The following is a 13,325-nucleotide window of genomic DNA, read 5'->3' as shown; positions in this document are numbered from 1 at the left end:
AAAGTACAATCACCACTCATGCAATAATATATATATATATATATATATATATATATATATATATAGCAAGAGACCAACTGGTACAAATTCCAACTTCCTGATCTGTACGGCTATTCCAAAAAATAAAGATAGAATTTAAAACAACAAAATCAGTGACCTGCCATCTTTGCATCTCACTGTCTATTACGCTATAATGTGTGTGGTCTCCAAACACAAGGCATGAATACAAAATGAAGCCAGATTGAAGGGCAAGGAAAATAAATAATACAAAGAAACAGAGACAGATATCAGGGCAAGGCAAGCATATAGCTAGCTATTATACTACATCCACTTTGCAAATTTTACGAGAAGAATGAAAGAGCTGACACAAAAACATATCGAGCTATATTCAGGACAAGCATCTCCCAAAATAGAACCTGCAACAACAGAACACAAAAGCCAATGAAACAGATTAACAAACAAGTTGTGATCAAGTTTGAAGTAGATGTTATATAGATCCATCAACTTTCTAAACAGAAAGAAATAGTCACAAAATTACATAATTGGAATACCATTACCCACAAATGACGAGGTCTTGCTATAACAGCTCCTGAACAGGAATAGACCAGATAAACTTCCCAATTTCTAGTTGCAATTTACAAAACAAATGTCAAGTAACCACTAACCCAAAAAGCCTAAGCTGTTAAGAGATAGGCCCCTCCACAACTTGACAACAAAAACTAACACTCCCCCACATGTGTAGGCCCACTCTAGTTAACCAAATAGTGCCTTACCAAGAACAAGGGTCACCAGGATACAAACACAAAACCAAACAATTAACAACGCTCCGGATATCATGTTAAGTAATAGTTCAAAAGTTTCAGTTGGTAGAACATAGGCCCAAGACGCATCTCAAGATCAACTCAACAACACACTAACAACAAAGTCACATATTTCTAAGAAACATACAAAATTGAAGTGATTAAATTATCACAGGATATAAATGAAAATAACATACCTTAATGAATTCCCCTTCCACATCTCAGTCTTCAATGATAAAAATGGAAGTAAAGAAAGTATAAACATGTGGGGGCTCAACATCAGATAGCATCAAAATGAATCCAAAGATTGATCTGGTCATGACTAGGTGAAAGGTTTTAGTAAGCTCCCCATGTCTTTGTACGTTTGCTTTGGAGGAGAGTCAAAGTTCCTGGCTGCTAAGACATATACTACTAACACCCTCAAGCCATTCAGAACATATTTCTGGGGAGACATGTTCTGGCCAAGAAAAATAATCTGGAGTCCACAGTAAATTTAAAGGCATACTCTCTATTACTAAAACCATGCAATGGGGCAAAATATCTCTTTAAGGCACCAATCACCAGCTATAAAGCATATGAAACTTTAATACCCAACAAAATTAGAATGTACCTGTTAACAAGATTCCTTTTGATTGCCCACGAAGAGCGGTAACATCGATGAATCAACTAACATATCCTGAGCGTAGTCAAATTCATATTAACCTTTAAAAGAACAGGCATTAGATAACCCAACCATAAACACACTGTCACACATAACATACTCATTAGTGCACATCTGCGAAAGAACAGTCACACAAAGAATCTCAAAATTATTTAAACTTGAAAGGAAAGAACTTAGCACTGGTATGCAGATCCCAACAAGCATTATATTTAAGGTAATGGAAAAGATGTCGACAATGCTAGAGAAAACAAAAAATTAACAAAAGCAAAATTACAGCTCAAAAGAAAACTGTTATTTCTTATGACAGGAGAATTTATCCGCATCACATAAACAATTGAGATTTTTTTTTTTTTCCTTTTCTTTGAACTTCTTTTGATAAGTATACAAAAAGAATGGCCATAATTACATGTGCCCGTTCGCCAGAGCCATAACTTATATTAGCAGGTTTCCCTCTGACAACAGCACCATCAATCTTGTCTAAACGGTCAAATAATCCAAGGAAATATACAGTATACTGTCCTCACATAAGCATATTCAAGTCCGAGAGGTCATCCATAGGTATGTCAAGGCCCTCCGTATCATGGTCTTGCAAGTCCTCAACAATGTTTAACCATGTACTCAGATCTTGATTCCCATCAAGGTCATTGGCTTCTCCTAGTTCTAGTGAGTCTAATTCATTCAACGGCAAGTTTGCAAAATCTATCTGTTGCTTGGTCTCCGTAGGACCCACAGGTATTCCGTTAGAACATATCGGCTTAACCTCTGGTTTTCTGTTTTTACTGTTGCCAACCACTTCACTAAAACTACTAGCTGAAGGGACATTGCTAACCAACCCATTTCCTGAAGTTGATAGCTGAGCTGTCTTCTGCTTGGGCTTTGTTTTTGTTTTACGCTCACCCTTATTGTTACCCAATGATGGGCGACCAGCTTTGGCAACAGAATTTCTGGTTGACGTATCTTTGTCTCTTTCTCTCTCACTTCTTTTTCCTTTTGCCCGGCCCAACATAGTAGTACCAAGATTTGATGCAGCTTTCAAGGAAGGGCCGCCACCAACGTCATCAAGAAAAACTTCCTTCTTCTTCCCTCTGTTCATTATCGGTCCAGTTTTAGCAAAATCCTGCTCAGAGGGATGGGTAAGACTTCCAGAAACACCACAAGAATCCTTGCCATACTTATTGTGATGATCATGCTGCTCAGCCCAACCAGACGAGCCTGTGAGATGAAAAAAGAAATTTACTAAAAGCAGTTCACTCAAGAATAAGTTTCTATAAGTCAAAAATCTTTGTAAATTGTAGATGTTTGGAAAAAGTCCATGCGATGGGCTTGTCCTGGGAAAGCAGAAAAATAGTGTTTCGGTTTTATTCTGTTACACAATAGAGAATCATATCACATAACTTTCCAAATATACACAAACACACAGGAAATTATGCTAAAACTACAACTACACTTGAAAGCACAAACATTTCAATAACTAAAGGCCAACCTGACACCCCGGGCTCTTGTTGGGAGTTTTGATTTTCAGGCGGCAAACTTAAACCATCGTTTTTCATTGGTTCTGCATTGCTTCCGTGAAGAGGTGCAGCAAAAATGACATCCCGAAGTGCAGGCTCACTAAAGCAACTTTTTCCGGTTTCTTCATATTTGCGACATCTAGCAAGAGTCCTCTTCATAAAAGCAACAGCAACCTGTTTTGGAACCTTAGCAATCCCATATTTTGAAGCAATACTTCCTCGAGTGGCCTAACAACATCAGAAAATGGCCTTTTATGGTCTACAAGAATACATCTTATATATGCTATGGGTAAATTCAGCCAAGTTGCAAATTAAGGCATTTTTTTAATTAAAAAACATCATTTCTCTGCACTTCATCAAGATGTAAGATCTTGGAACATGAAACTTTGAATTCCGTCCCCATACTTTTGCAGAACGAATTCCAGTTCCATATGCTACACATGAATACACATTCATGATAGACAGCTTCTAATATTAGAGGAATAACCAATGGGAAAATAAACAATTGCAAAAAGTACCAGAAGCTTTTTGTAAGCCAATTCAAGAAGCCTGTCCATGGCAACCCGCTCACGGTGCCTGCAATTTAATCACATAAGAGTAAACCCACAAAATCCTAAGAAATGTTTATATTGAAAAATGTTACACTCAAAACATCTGAAACACATCTTAATTACTGAATAACCTACCGTTTTTCCATGTCCATGCCTTCTTCAACTGCTTTAATAATTTTGTTCAACTGCATCTTTTTTCTATCAACCTACAGATTCAGAAAAATCAGGAAAAAAATGTATGTTTTAGCGAATTATGAGATAAAGGACAATGCTATTTGGCCAAACTATTTTCCCAACTTTTTATTCCAAACTTACATGGCATTCTCACATTGGGTTTTACCATTTTGTTGTCTTTTTAATGCAATAATGTGGGGTGCATACAGTGCGCCACATTGGGGAAAAACAATTGGGATGAGTAGCATTTTCCATGAGATAAATATAGGAAAAGGTGAAGAAATGACTCAGAATTGACCAATTGCTATATGCAAGCAAATTATTGAGAATAAATAATATTTTACAAGTTCAATTTAAGAATGTGGAAACTCGGTCATGTTCTAAGAGGTCATATTTAAGATACATAACCTGTTGGTGAAGGAGCTTCTGTAGTCCAATAATATCTTGATCAATTGCTTCATCTTCTCCATCTGCTAGATCAGGCTGAGACAAGGCAACCTTGAAGGTGTTAAAATAATGTGGGAAGGTGTTGAAAAAGGTAACAGACAGAGAGAGAGAGCTTTCATTCAAAGTAACACCACACTTCTGCAACGGAACTCACATGCATATTTCTAACAAGAAAAAAGACTGAACCTGACACAAACTTGGTAAAGTGAAGTTATCCATCTATGGTTACTGAACTGAACAATAAAACTCAATTACACATTGCTTACATAGGTTAAGAGCTTACCACTGTTTCTTGATATAGGCCAACACTTTGCAGCTCCAGCAAGAGTCTATCCTCCAAAGACATATGTTCATATGGGCAATCTGCACCATTTGCAGAATACGCAGGGAACATCTCAACATCTTGACGAAATACTCCAGACTCTCCCTTTGGCAAATCATCATTGAATAATTGATTACAAATGCCTGTGGAATTAGCAAAGCCACTAGTCCCATTGCAGGGAAAACTGTCAATAGAACACTGATTGAGAGTCTGAGGACCCAAACTGGTCATGTTTGCGAACTGAATCCCAACCCTGTGCCTTGGCTCAACATTAATAGAGGCACATGTAGCGGAATTGTCCCCATTGCATTGGAAAGACATAGTTCTCCCTTCAGTGTTTTCTTCAAATTCCTCAATTTCATCCTCCATGATTAGAGCTGACAATACTCTTTGGTACAATGGAGGCACTTCCTTCCTTCCTTTTGAGTCTAATTGTCCACACAATATACCTACTTTCTGAATTTGGTCCTGCAAGCTTCTCTCATTTTGCCCAGAAACAAGAGTCTTGGACACAAAATTTTCTTCATGCACAACACCCTGAGGAAAGAAGATGACTATAAATACATGAGGTCTACCATAGCAGGATGTTTGTCTTAACCAGCAATACCTAATAGTAAAGTAGGAACCAAGAACCATGAGCTGATTAAGATAATTTTACATCTAATGCAGATTCAACCATTTATGGAGCATTTTTTCCCTTTATATGACAAGTGGTTTCAGTGTACGTCCTTGCAAGAAAATGACCATTTCCAAAATCGTTACACCACTTTGCAACCATCTTTTTGTAACACTAAATGCTGGATACACCTTACAAAGTTTGCTAAAACAGAATTAAACACTTGAAAATCCTAATGAATGCATAAGGCTTAAGCGTAAACAGAGTCTCAAGTTATATATTTGGGATGATATAAAAGATCAAACTTCCCCGTATTCAATCAAATGACATACGACACTGGATCAAAACTAATGACATACGACACTGGATCAAAACTAACCAACATTAAGGTAGTGCTTATTTTTCTGGATTCAAACATTAAGGCAGAGCCTTTTATTCTTCTCAAAATTAACCCTAAACCCATAGAATTCATTGTTCGCATTCTAGTTTTTGGAAATTCTGAAAATGAAAATGTCTTTATGAGGACACCGACAAAATTTATTTTCTGGAAGCATAGACATACAGGTATAGGTGTCATTATGATTTATTATCCAAGGAATGGGAATGGGAAACCCACCTTCTCATTTGGAAATGCAAAAACACCATTTTATAGGTTTTGAATACCCAAGAGAAAGGCAATCCCGTAACATTTTGCATTTACCAAACATGCGAAAGGAATCTCATATCCATTCTCAAGTGCCAAAAACGCGAAACAACACTGCCTAAGACTAAGAAAGATGGCAGAGATAGCAAAATCATAAGATGCTGTCAAACAACATAATCTACTCTCAGGCATTACCGAAACATTATTGCCATTTCCAAATATCTGAGATAAGAAATCATCATTGTCCTCCATAGATATGAGCTGATTCAAACGAAAACATAGAAATATGAAAAGCATTAGTCAGGGACTATTTACAAGAACTAAAATAAATTTTCTTGGGTAAGATGTCGCTATAATTTTAGTTACCACCTGCTGCCTCAAGTAGGATGCCTCCTCTAAACTGACAGGACCAAAGATTGGTTCCATTTTCTTCCAAAATGTACTAGAACAGGCAAAATCTGCAAAAGAAAGCAAGCAATACCATAGTGAAAATATGTATATAAGCAAAACACGCGTGTAAAAATGTAAGTATATATTGCTCAAAAAACAAAACAATATGGGTGTCAGAAACATACTTCTGGCATTACAAGCAAAACTTGCAGCTGCTAAAAGCTCTTCATTGTCATCATCCAATTCACCTGGAGCATCATATGCAATAGCATATCATTCCAACCCAAATTTTAGAAGAGGCAGACCATTATCATTAAAATAACACAACATAGATGAGTACTCCAAACATAACCATCAATAAAATGCTAACACTTTACCTGCAAAATCAGGAGAACCATTACTTGATATATGCCCAAGACAAGCAAGGGCCTTGCGATCTGACAGTTTCTTCAGAGGAGGACGCCCTGACTTACTGAAACAAGAACAAACTACAAGGCTTAGATATATTAATGATAACATCTTACCTAACAGAAGATGACAAAATATTGAAATAGAAATCACTTCAATCTGAAAGAAAAATAAATAAATAAATTAGTTAATACCTTCCATTCCTCTCAGAACCAGGCCTCATACTCTTAAGTGGCTTTGTTGAGGCTGGAGTCTCTAATTTTTCCCTTGTAGGTATAATGCTAGCCCTAGAAACTGTTGAGCCCCTACCACTCCTTCCTTGTCTCCGCACACCAACTCCAATTTCCTCTTTATTGAGCCTTTTATTCTTCTTTGTAAGCAAAATGGAAGAACCAGTATTCTGAGCGGCAATCATAGCTCTCTCATCTACTTCACCACTACCCGGTCCTTTCTCCTTCATTCTATTTTCACGATTTTCACCAGCACCAGATTCTTCACTTTCAGATAATCTGGCTGGAGATGAAATATTTTCGTGTTTAACTCTAATTTGTTGGGCCCCATTACCAACACCCTTGGGAAGTAGCAGCCCATTGGTCCCAAAAGAATCTAATCTAGCACCCACATCAGAAGGGGAACAGCCTTCTGAAGGTATCTGCACTTCATCATGGTTTGAGACAGGAGACACTAGATTTGCTCTTCTGGTACGAGAAATTTTTTGTGGTCTCTGACCAGCCCATTGAGCCATGGTGGGAGAGGCTGATCCTGTGGGCATAGGACGCTTGCGATTATTAACCACACTTACTGAAGGATTTTTGTTTACACTTAGAGGTGGTTCCCATCCCTCAACTGTTCCAGATGTGCGAAGAAAACTAGGAGATGAGTTGAATGCAGTTATAGGGCCACTTCTTGGTGCCCTTGAAGCCTTTACTTTTGTCACTGGATTAGGACTGGGTATTTGACTATCCTCGCGAACATTTAGTCTGAACAAAGTGATAAGTAGATCAGAGATTCAAAAAGTTAATATAAAATATTATGATAATAAATGAGTCAAAGAAACCTTGAATGCAGATACAAGAAACTCTTTTATAAGAAAAGAATGAATTGGTACATACTTATTGTTTCCCTTTGGTATAAGTCGCTCCTTACTCAACCCAGCCATTAAATCCCTTGAAAGAGAGACCTTGTCGTGCTCGTTCTTGAGTATAACACGGGCATTTGCATTGGCAGACAAGGAATTGCAGTCTAACTTGTTAATGCCATTACTACCATTAAATGTTCCCGATCTGCAACAGTTGAGAAGTTTCATATTTTATTTCAAAGCAAGCAGAAACAATACTAATAATGAGCTTCCCTGAAAGCAATACCATTTAAAGGAAAACAGATGCGTAAAAGTTGTCTAATGATGGCAGCCTAGAACATGTCCCCATAAGTCATGATCAGACCAACACTTCCTTGAGAAGCCAATTAAAAGTTTTAAAAACAAGCCATACAAAATTCTCATTTATATTTCCAAAAACATAGCGCAATAAGTTAGACGATATTAACAACTTTGATTAACAAATGACACAACACAAGAGTTCAATTTTGTCCTCTTAAGACTTTTTTATTTTTTTGCTAAGCGTCCTCTTAGGACTTTAATAACTGAAGGAAGATCCCTAAACACAACTTCAGAAGGGTATATTGGATAGTAAATAGAATTATTCAAATATAATTAAATTGTCTTGGAAAACCCTCAAATTTCATCTCATGTTGAAAAGTACCCTGTTAACAGTTAAATCAACAAAATAATAGAATTTCCATAACATCATCCTCCCACAACTAAAGCTGAGCTCAAGACCTGTGACAATTGTACAAGAAAAGGTCCAACAAGTCATTGTTTGGCTTGCTTGAATCATTTACAGCCTTTCCCTAAGGAAAGACATTTACATTGTAAAAAGATGACAAAATCAAGAAAGTCCCAATCTCGAATTGCTGAAATAATTTCTTCTATTCAATTTTATAATTTATAGGTCAAAAGGATAGATTTTTAATGAATTAAAAGAACATCAGAACCATTTTTAAGTATCAAACCATAAATTTACAACACGGCATGTCTTCACAGCAACCAACTAGGTTGCAAGTTAATATGTATAGATTCCATTTATGTCTTCCATTTGCATAAAATCACAACACCTATGAGTGAGCATCACTTGCAGTAGTCCCAAAGTAAATTGATGATGGTAAAATTTAATTCCATTAGAAGTTTTTATCAATATATAACTGTTTATGTAACCTAAACAAAGATAACATTTGTCAACAAGAGGTGAAAAGAAGGGGAAAGGGGTCATACTCATACTAAAAATCTTGCGTCAAAGAAAGGTGCGTCAACTCATACTCAAAAGCTTCAGTGCCCTCTCTGGAAAAATTATACTAGAAGGCATATACTAACGTATTGATTTTTAATTTCTAAACTATTTAGAAGATCAAAATCTGAAAGGCTTCTTTTCTATTCATAGTGATCCTATTGGCAGTGGTGCCTTTTACTTATATTCAAAATGCTTGCAAGTGCTAATATTTCCCCTCTTCCCCAAATATTTAGTCTACCAGTAGCACCTATACTTGCAAACTCCTCTTCTAAGAAATCGTCCACACTTCATTTCTTTTTTTATACAAAACAGAAAAATCCCCAATACAGTCCTTGTATTGTCTTGGATTTCCACCTCTAGTCTCAAAGACTCAAACAAATGTAAATAAAGAGAAAAAGAAATGAGAGAGAGAGAGAGAGAGAGAGAGAGAGAGAGAGAGAGAGAGAGAGGAGATCCACAAGAAAAATAAAACAACAGGTGAAGCATACCAAATATGGAATAATAAAAAATTATATCCTTCCAAATTCTAGGAATTGGATTAATCAATCTACTTAAAAATAGGATAAATTTCCTTTCTTTTTAGCCATGAATTAAGGTAATAACATGGATTGCCTAAAAATATTATTGTAATAGCTATTTCTTACAAACTTAAATCATTGCAAAAAGGATTTTGGTATCCAATATATGTCTTCAATTAATTCAATTTTACTACACTATCATTCTCCCAACCTTACAAGAGTTCTTTTCATGGTTGGATGTCAATCAACCAAATAAAAGTAGTATAAAACTCATGATTTGTATTACGATAACTGAGGGTCTATGGGGATAACCATTTCATGCATGGTCTCGAAATTTGCTAAATTTGGTCCCTTCATTAACACCTATTCAAATCATCCTTGGGGCAATACATCAGTGATAGGCAAACCATCTAAGAAGAGTCCGCATTTTCATTAGAATTCAAGTAGGTTTCAGCAGAGTAGAATTCTGGGTACAATCATAAATTTCTTTAAAACCTATGGTGGGCCTCTAACATCTCTAGGGATTAATCCCTTGACTTGAGAATGGCATATGCACCTATATTTCTCATATTATTTTTCTTTCTATCAATTCATTGTGAATATTTAACATTACAATCAATTTGATTAGACTATTCCAGAGACATAAAATTGTGGCATGAACACCCCCCCCCCCCCCATTCTCCCCCTCCCCCAAAACTTGTGGCATGTTTGTTATCAAATAAGAGATCACCTGAAACTTTGGGCATCAAGAGCTTGGGGACCAGGTTCGTCATTAGGCTTCGGATGCAAAGTTCGCTTTCGCTCTGCATCACCATCCGTGGGTCTGCTTAGAACAGTGCCTACAGAACGCTTCCTTTTCATCTTTTTCTCCCACGCTTCCCCTCCAGTAGGCAGTCTGCGAATCTTTTCTTCAACAAGATCAGAACCTTCACCTCTAAGTATATCCCTATCTTTTTCCATAACCATGGACTGCCTGGCGGGAATATTATTTCTTCCTTCAGCCTAAAAGGATGATATATTAACCACAAAAGGTATGTGTTACGGAAAAAGATTCACAGGTTCAGTAACAAAGGAAATTTGATGTCAAATTCCCAAAGAATTATAAGCAAATAGAGATTTTGAAATGTGGAGTGTATTAAAGAGTTTAAATCTGAACCCTGAAAATTTATTTTCATAGTTTCCCTGAATTCCACACACAATTTTAACAGGCTTTTGAAAATGTATATGTTTGCACCACGAGGTTAAAGCTAAAACTCCAAAAGGAAAGTAGATAGAAGACAATAAAACTTGCTGTATACAAACCCTTATTTCTGTGAACGATGAGCGAACACGCCTATTCATCACGACAGTCTTAGTCCTATCATCCAGCCTTTGGTTCATAAGATCAGGAGAATTTCGATGAATGTGAGCTCCCATCTTCAACAAGTTTGACCCACCTGATCTTTCATTTGTAATAAACTCATTCCGTTGCTGCTTCTTTAAGTTTAAAGCTTCACAATACCTGTTCAACTTGTCTACAGATTCATCCAACCTTTTTGCTCTACCCCTGACAAAAAAATGTTGCATCATCAGCAGAGGGCTAACTTTTAGAAGCCAACCTAAGAACATTACATTCAAGGCTTACCCACTTCCAAACAAGGATGAATATGAGGGTATCGGTGCAAATATCAGTAGTTCATATTTTTGGAAGTATCAGTAGTTCATATTCATGGAAATATCACTAAAATTTACAGAAACAACTGAAACTAATTTAAAAAAAGAGAAATCTTATATGAAACTTTAGGACATACTAAATCAATTAACAATGCATCAATTAAGCATGTAGATTTCATAAAGTAGTATATCCTTGATATGTTTATGACATATACGAATAATGCACAGTGCATGTCACTGCTGCTGGCACATGTATGTTTTGAAATTTGAATTCTAATGTGCAAACTTCTTAATTTCGTTAAGCATGATCGAGTATAAGATTCCAATGGGTAAATTTATATTTTTTATTTTTTACACAGCACGCAGCACAGAACATGACAATTTATTTTTAATTTACCTAATAGCTAGTATTACCTGGCCTTGTTTGAGGCGTCTAGCACACTCGCTTTGAACCGTTTTAGTTCCTCTTCAGCATTGCTCCCAAAAGATATTCCCAGAACTCTCCTTAACTCACTTAACCAAGTACACTGATCTCCCATTGTAATAGGATCTAACATCAAACACTGAGGCAGTGGAGGCAAATTCCCTGTCAAAGTAGCATTGCCTCTGGGCGTATTACCACCAGAAGTAAACATCCGGCTATCACCACCCTCACGGAAGCTTCCAGACCTATCCAAACTGCCACCAGGGTAGCTTCCCCTCATCCCATTTGGATAGCCCCCAGTAAAAGCCAAGTCCTCTGGACTGGCTGAACTCGGCTCAAATCTCACACTTCCCGCCATTACTCAAGCCCAATTGAACCAACTCATATCAACAAAGAGTTTCTTCGTGAAAACCTAGTAGTGATGATTGGTGACTCAAGAAACTATCTCAAAATCAGTGATCTACAAATAACCCACTTTCAGAAAAATCATATCCATAAATAAACACCAGTTTAAAGATCTCTGGCCATATCTACAACACCCATGGAACTAGAAGTATTGTAAATCCAAAAGCCATTCAAACTTTGTTCTTGAAATAAACAAATCAGTAAGTTTCACTCAATAAAGTTAAAAGAAAAGACAAATCATTTTCTGAATTAATTATAATACCATGCACATGACACCATTTGGTAAACCATCCCTCCACGCCTTCCCCCCCCCCCCCCCCCCCTCCCTCTCTCCTCCCCTTTTGGGTACTAAACTTTATGTCACTTCACTTTCCAAAAACAGAACTGAGTCCAGACAATTCAAAACACAGTTGACTAAAAGACAGTTACTGAACCCAAACGAAATACAAAAGAATTCTAAATTCCAAATTATATAATCTACTTTTCCTGCATTTTTTCAGAAACCAACAAAGGCAACTCAAGAACTGCAATTATCCATGCATTTGTTTTTACAAAAATTCAACCCCAAAATCAACCTCTTAGCAGTTAGCACTATGAAAAGCACACATACTTAAATTAAAAAGAAAAAACAAGAAACTGAAAATTACCAAATTCAAACAAAAATCAAAACCCGGCTAAAACAATGAAAACCCTGATTCAAGCAACTAAAAACCTAGGGTTTTCAAAAATTCGACCCAATTGAACCCGAATTCCACTCGCAAATACAAAATTCCGACAGGGAAAAGCTAGAGACAAATCGAAAAGCGAGCGAGACGTACCGGCATTGACCGATCGAGCAAGAGATCGAATTGTAGAGAGCGAGAGAGATAAAGTATCAGAGTGAGAATAGGGATTTGGGAGGCTTTGTAGCGAGAGCTTGTCGTGGAGATTCTGTGAGAGAGAGAGAGAGAGAGAGAGAGAGAGAGAGAGAGGAATGAATTTCTTTTCAGGGGGTCCCACACAAAAATTTAGGCGCTGACTTGTGACTGCTGCTGAGTCCAGGAGAGAGGACAGTGGGGCTGAAAATCAGGGCTCTTTTATCAAGTTTTGGGTTCCGTTTTGGGCACACCGCTGGATCGCTGATTCGCTGGTCAGGTCCCTCAAATTTAGAGAGACGCCATTCAGCTCTTGTACTTCCCAATATATTCTTTTTTTTTTTTTTTTTTCACTTTGGTTTATACTAAAATGGAGAATGTGGGTAATTGATGGGACAAAATTGGAAAAAGAGGTTTGTTGTACTAAAATGGACTTGGGTTTGACTAGGGAGTTGGATGTGGTGGTGACGTGTGTGTATCTATCTAGGTGTTGATGTAGAATAAGAATATGTATGTGGTTGGGTCAAACAAGGTACACAAATGAGGATGTAGCTCTCTAACTAAAAGTTCTATTTGCATAAAGGGAAGGGGAGTGTAGGAAAA

At 37.0% G+C, this 13,325-nt stretch overlaps 1 protein-coding gene across 4 annotated transcripts; it reads right to left on the bottom strand.

The window, feature by feature from the left end:
• Positions 1-1,697: 1,697 nt before the first annotated feature.
• Positions 1,698-12,995, bottom strand: LOC147291328 (uncharacterized). 4 transcript variants are annotated; one of them, XM_086238773.1, is made up of 16 exons: positions 12,687-12,995; positions 11,454-11,923; positions 10,689-10,932; positions 10,117-10,388; positions 7,636-7,806; positions 6,718-7,503; positions 6,493-6,587; positions 6,301-6,363; positions 6,095-6,183; positions 5,921-5,986; positions 4,428-5,003; positions 4,106-4,180; positions 3,659-3,729; positions 3,491-3,548; positions 2,945-3,200; positions 1,698-2,673 (listed from the first exon to the last, which is right to left on the bottom strand). In XM_086238773.1, the coding sequence occupies exons 2-16, from the start codon at positions 11,819-11,821 to the stop codon at positions 1,982-1,984; spliced, it is 3,882 nt and encodes a 1,293-aa protein (XP_086094899.1). In that variant the 5' UTR covers positions 11,822-11,923; positions 12,687-12,995; the 3' UTR covers positions 1,698-1,981. The 4 variants fall into 4 exon arrangements, with proteins under 4 accessions (XP_086094899.1, XP_086094901.1, XP_086094903.1 ...); XM_086238775.1 differs by having other exon boundaries at positions 11,454-11,904; XM_086238777.1 differs by lacking the exon at positions 11,454-11,923.
• Between the last annotated feature and the right edge of the window lie 330 nt (positions 12,996-13,325).

The sequence above is a fragment of the Dryas octopetala genome, chromosome 3 (genome assembly GCF_963921425.1).
Source record: "Dryas octopetala chromosome 3, drDryOcto1.1, whole genome shotgun sequence".
Classification (NCBI taxonomy): domain Eukaryota; kingdom Viridiplantae; phylum Streptophyta; class Magnoliopsida; order Rosales; family Rosaceae; genus Dryas; species Dryas octopetala.
Note: the sequence above shows the minus strand (reverse complement) of the source record. Positions and strands in the feature narration are given on the sequence as shown.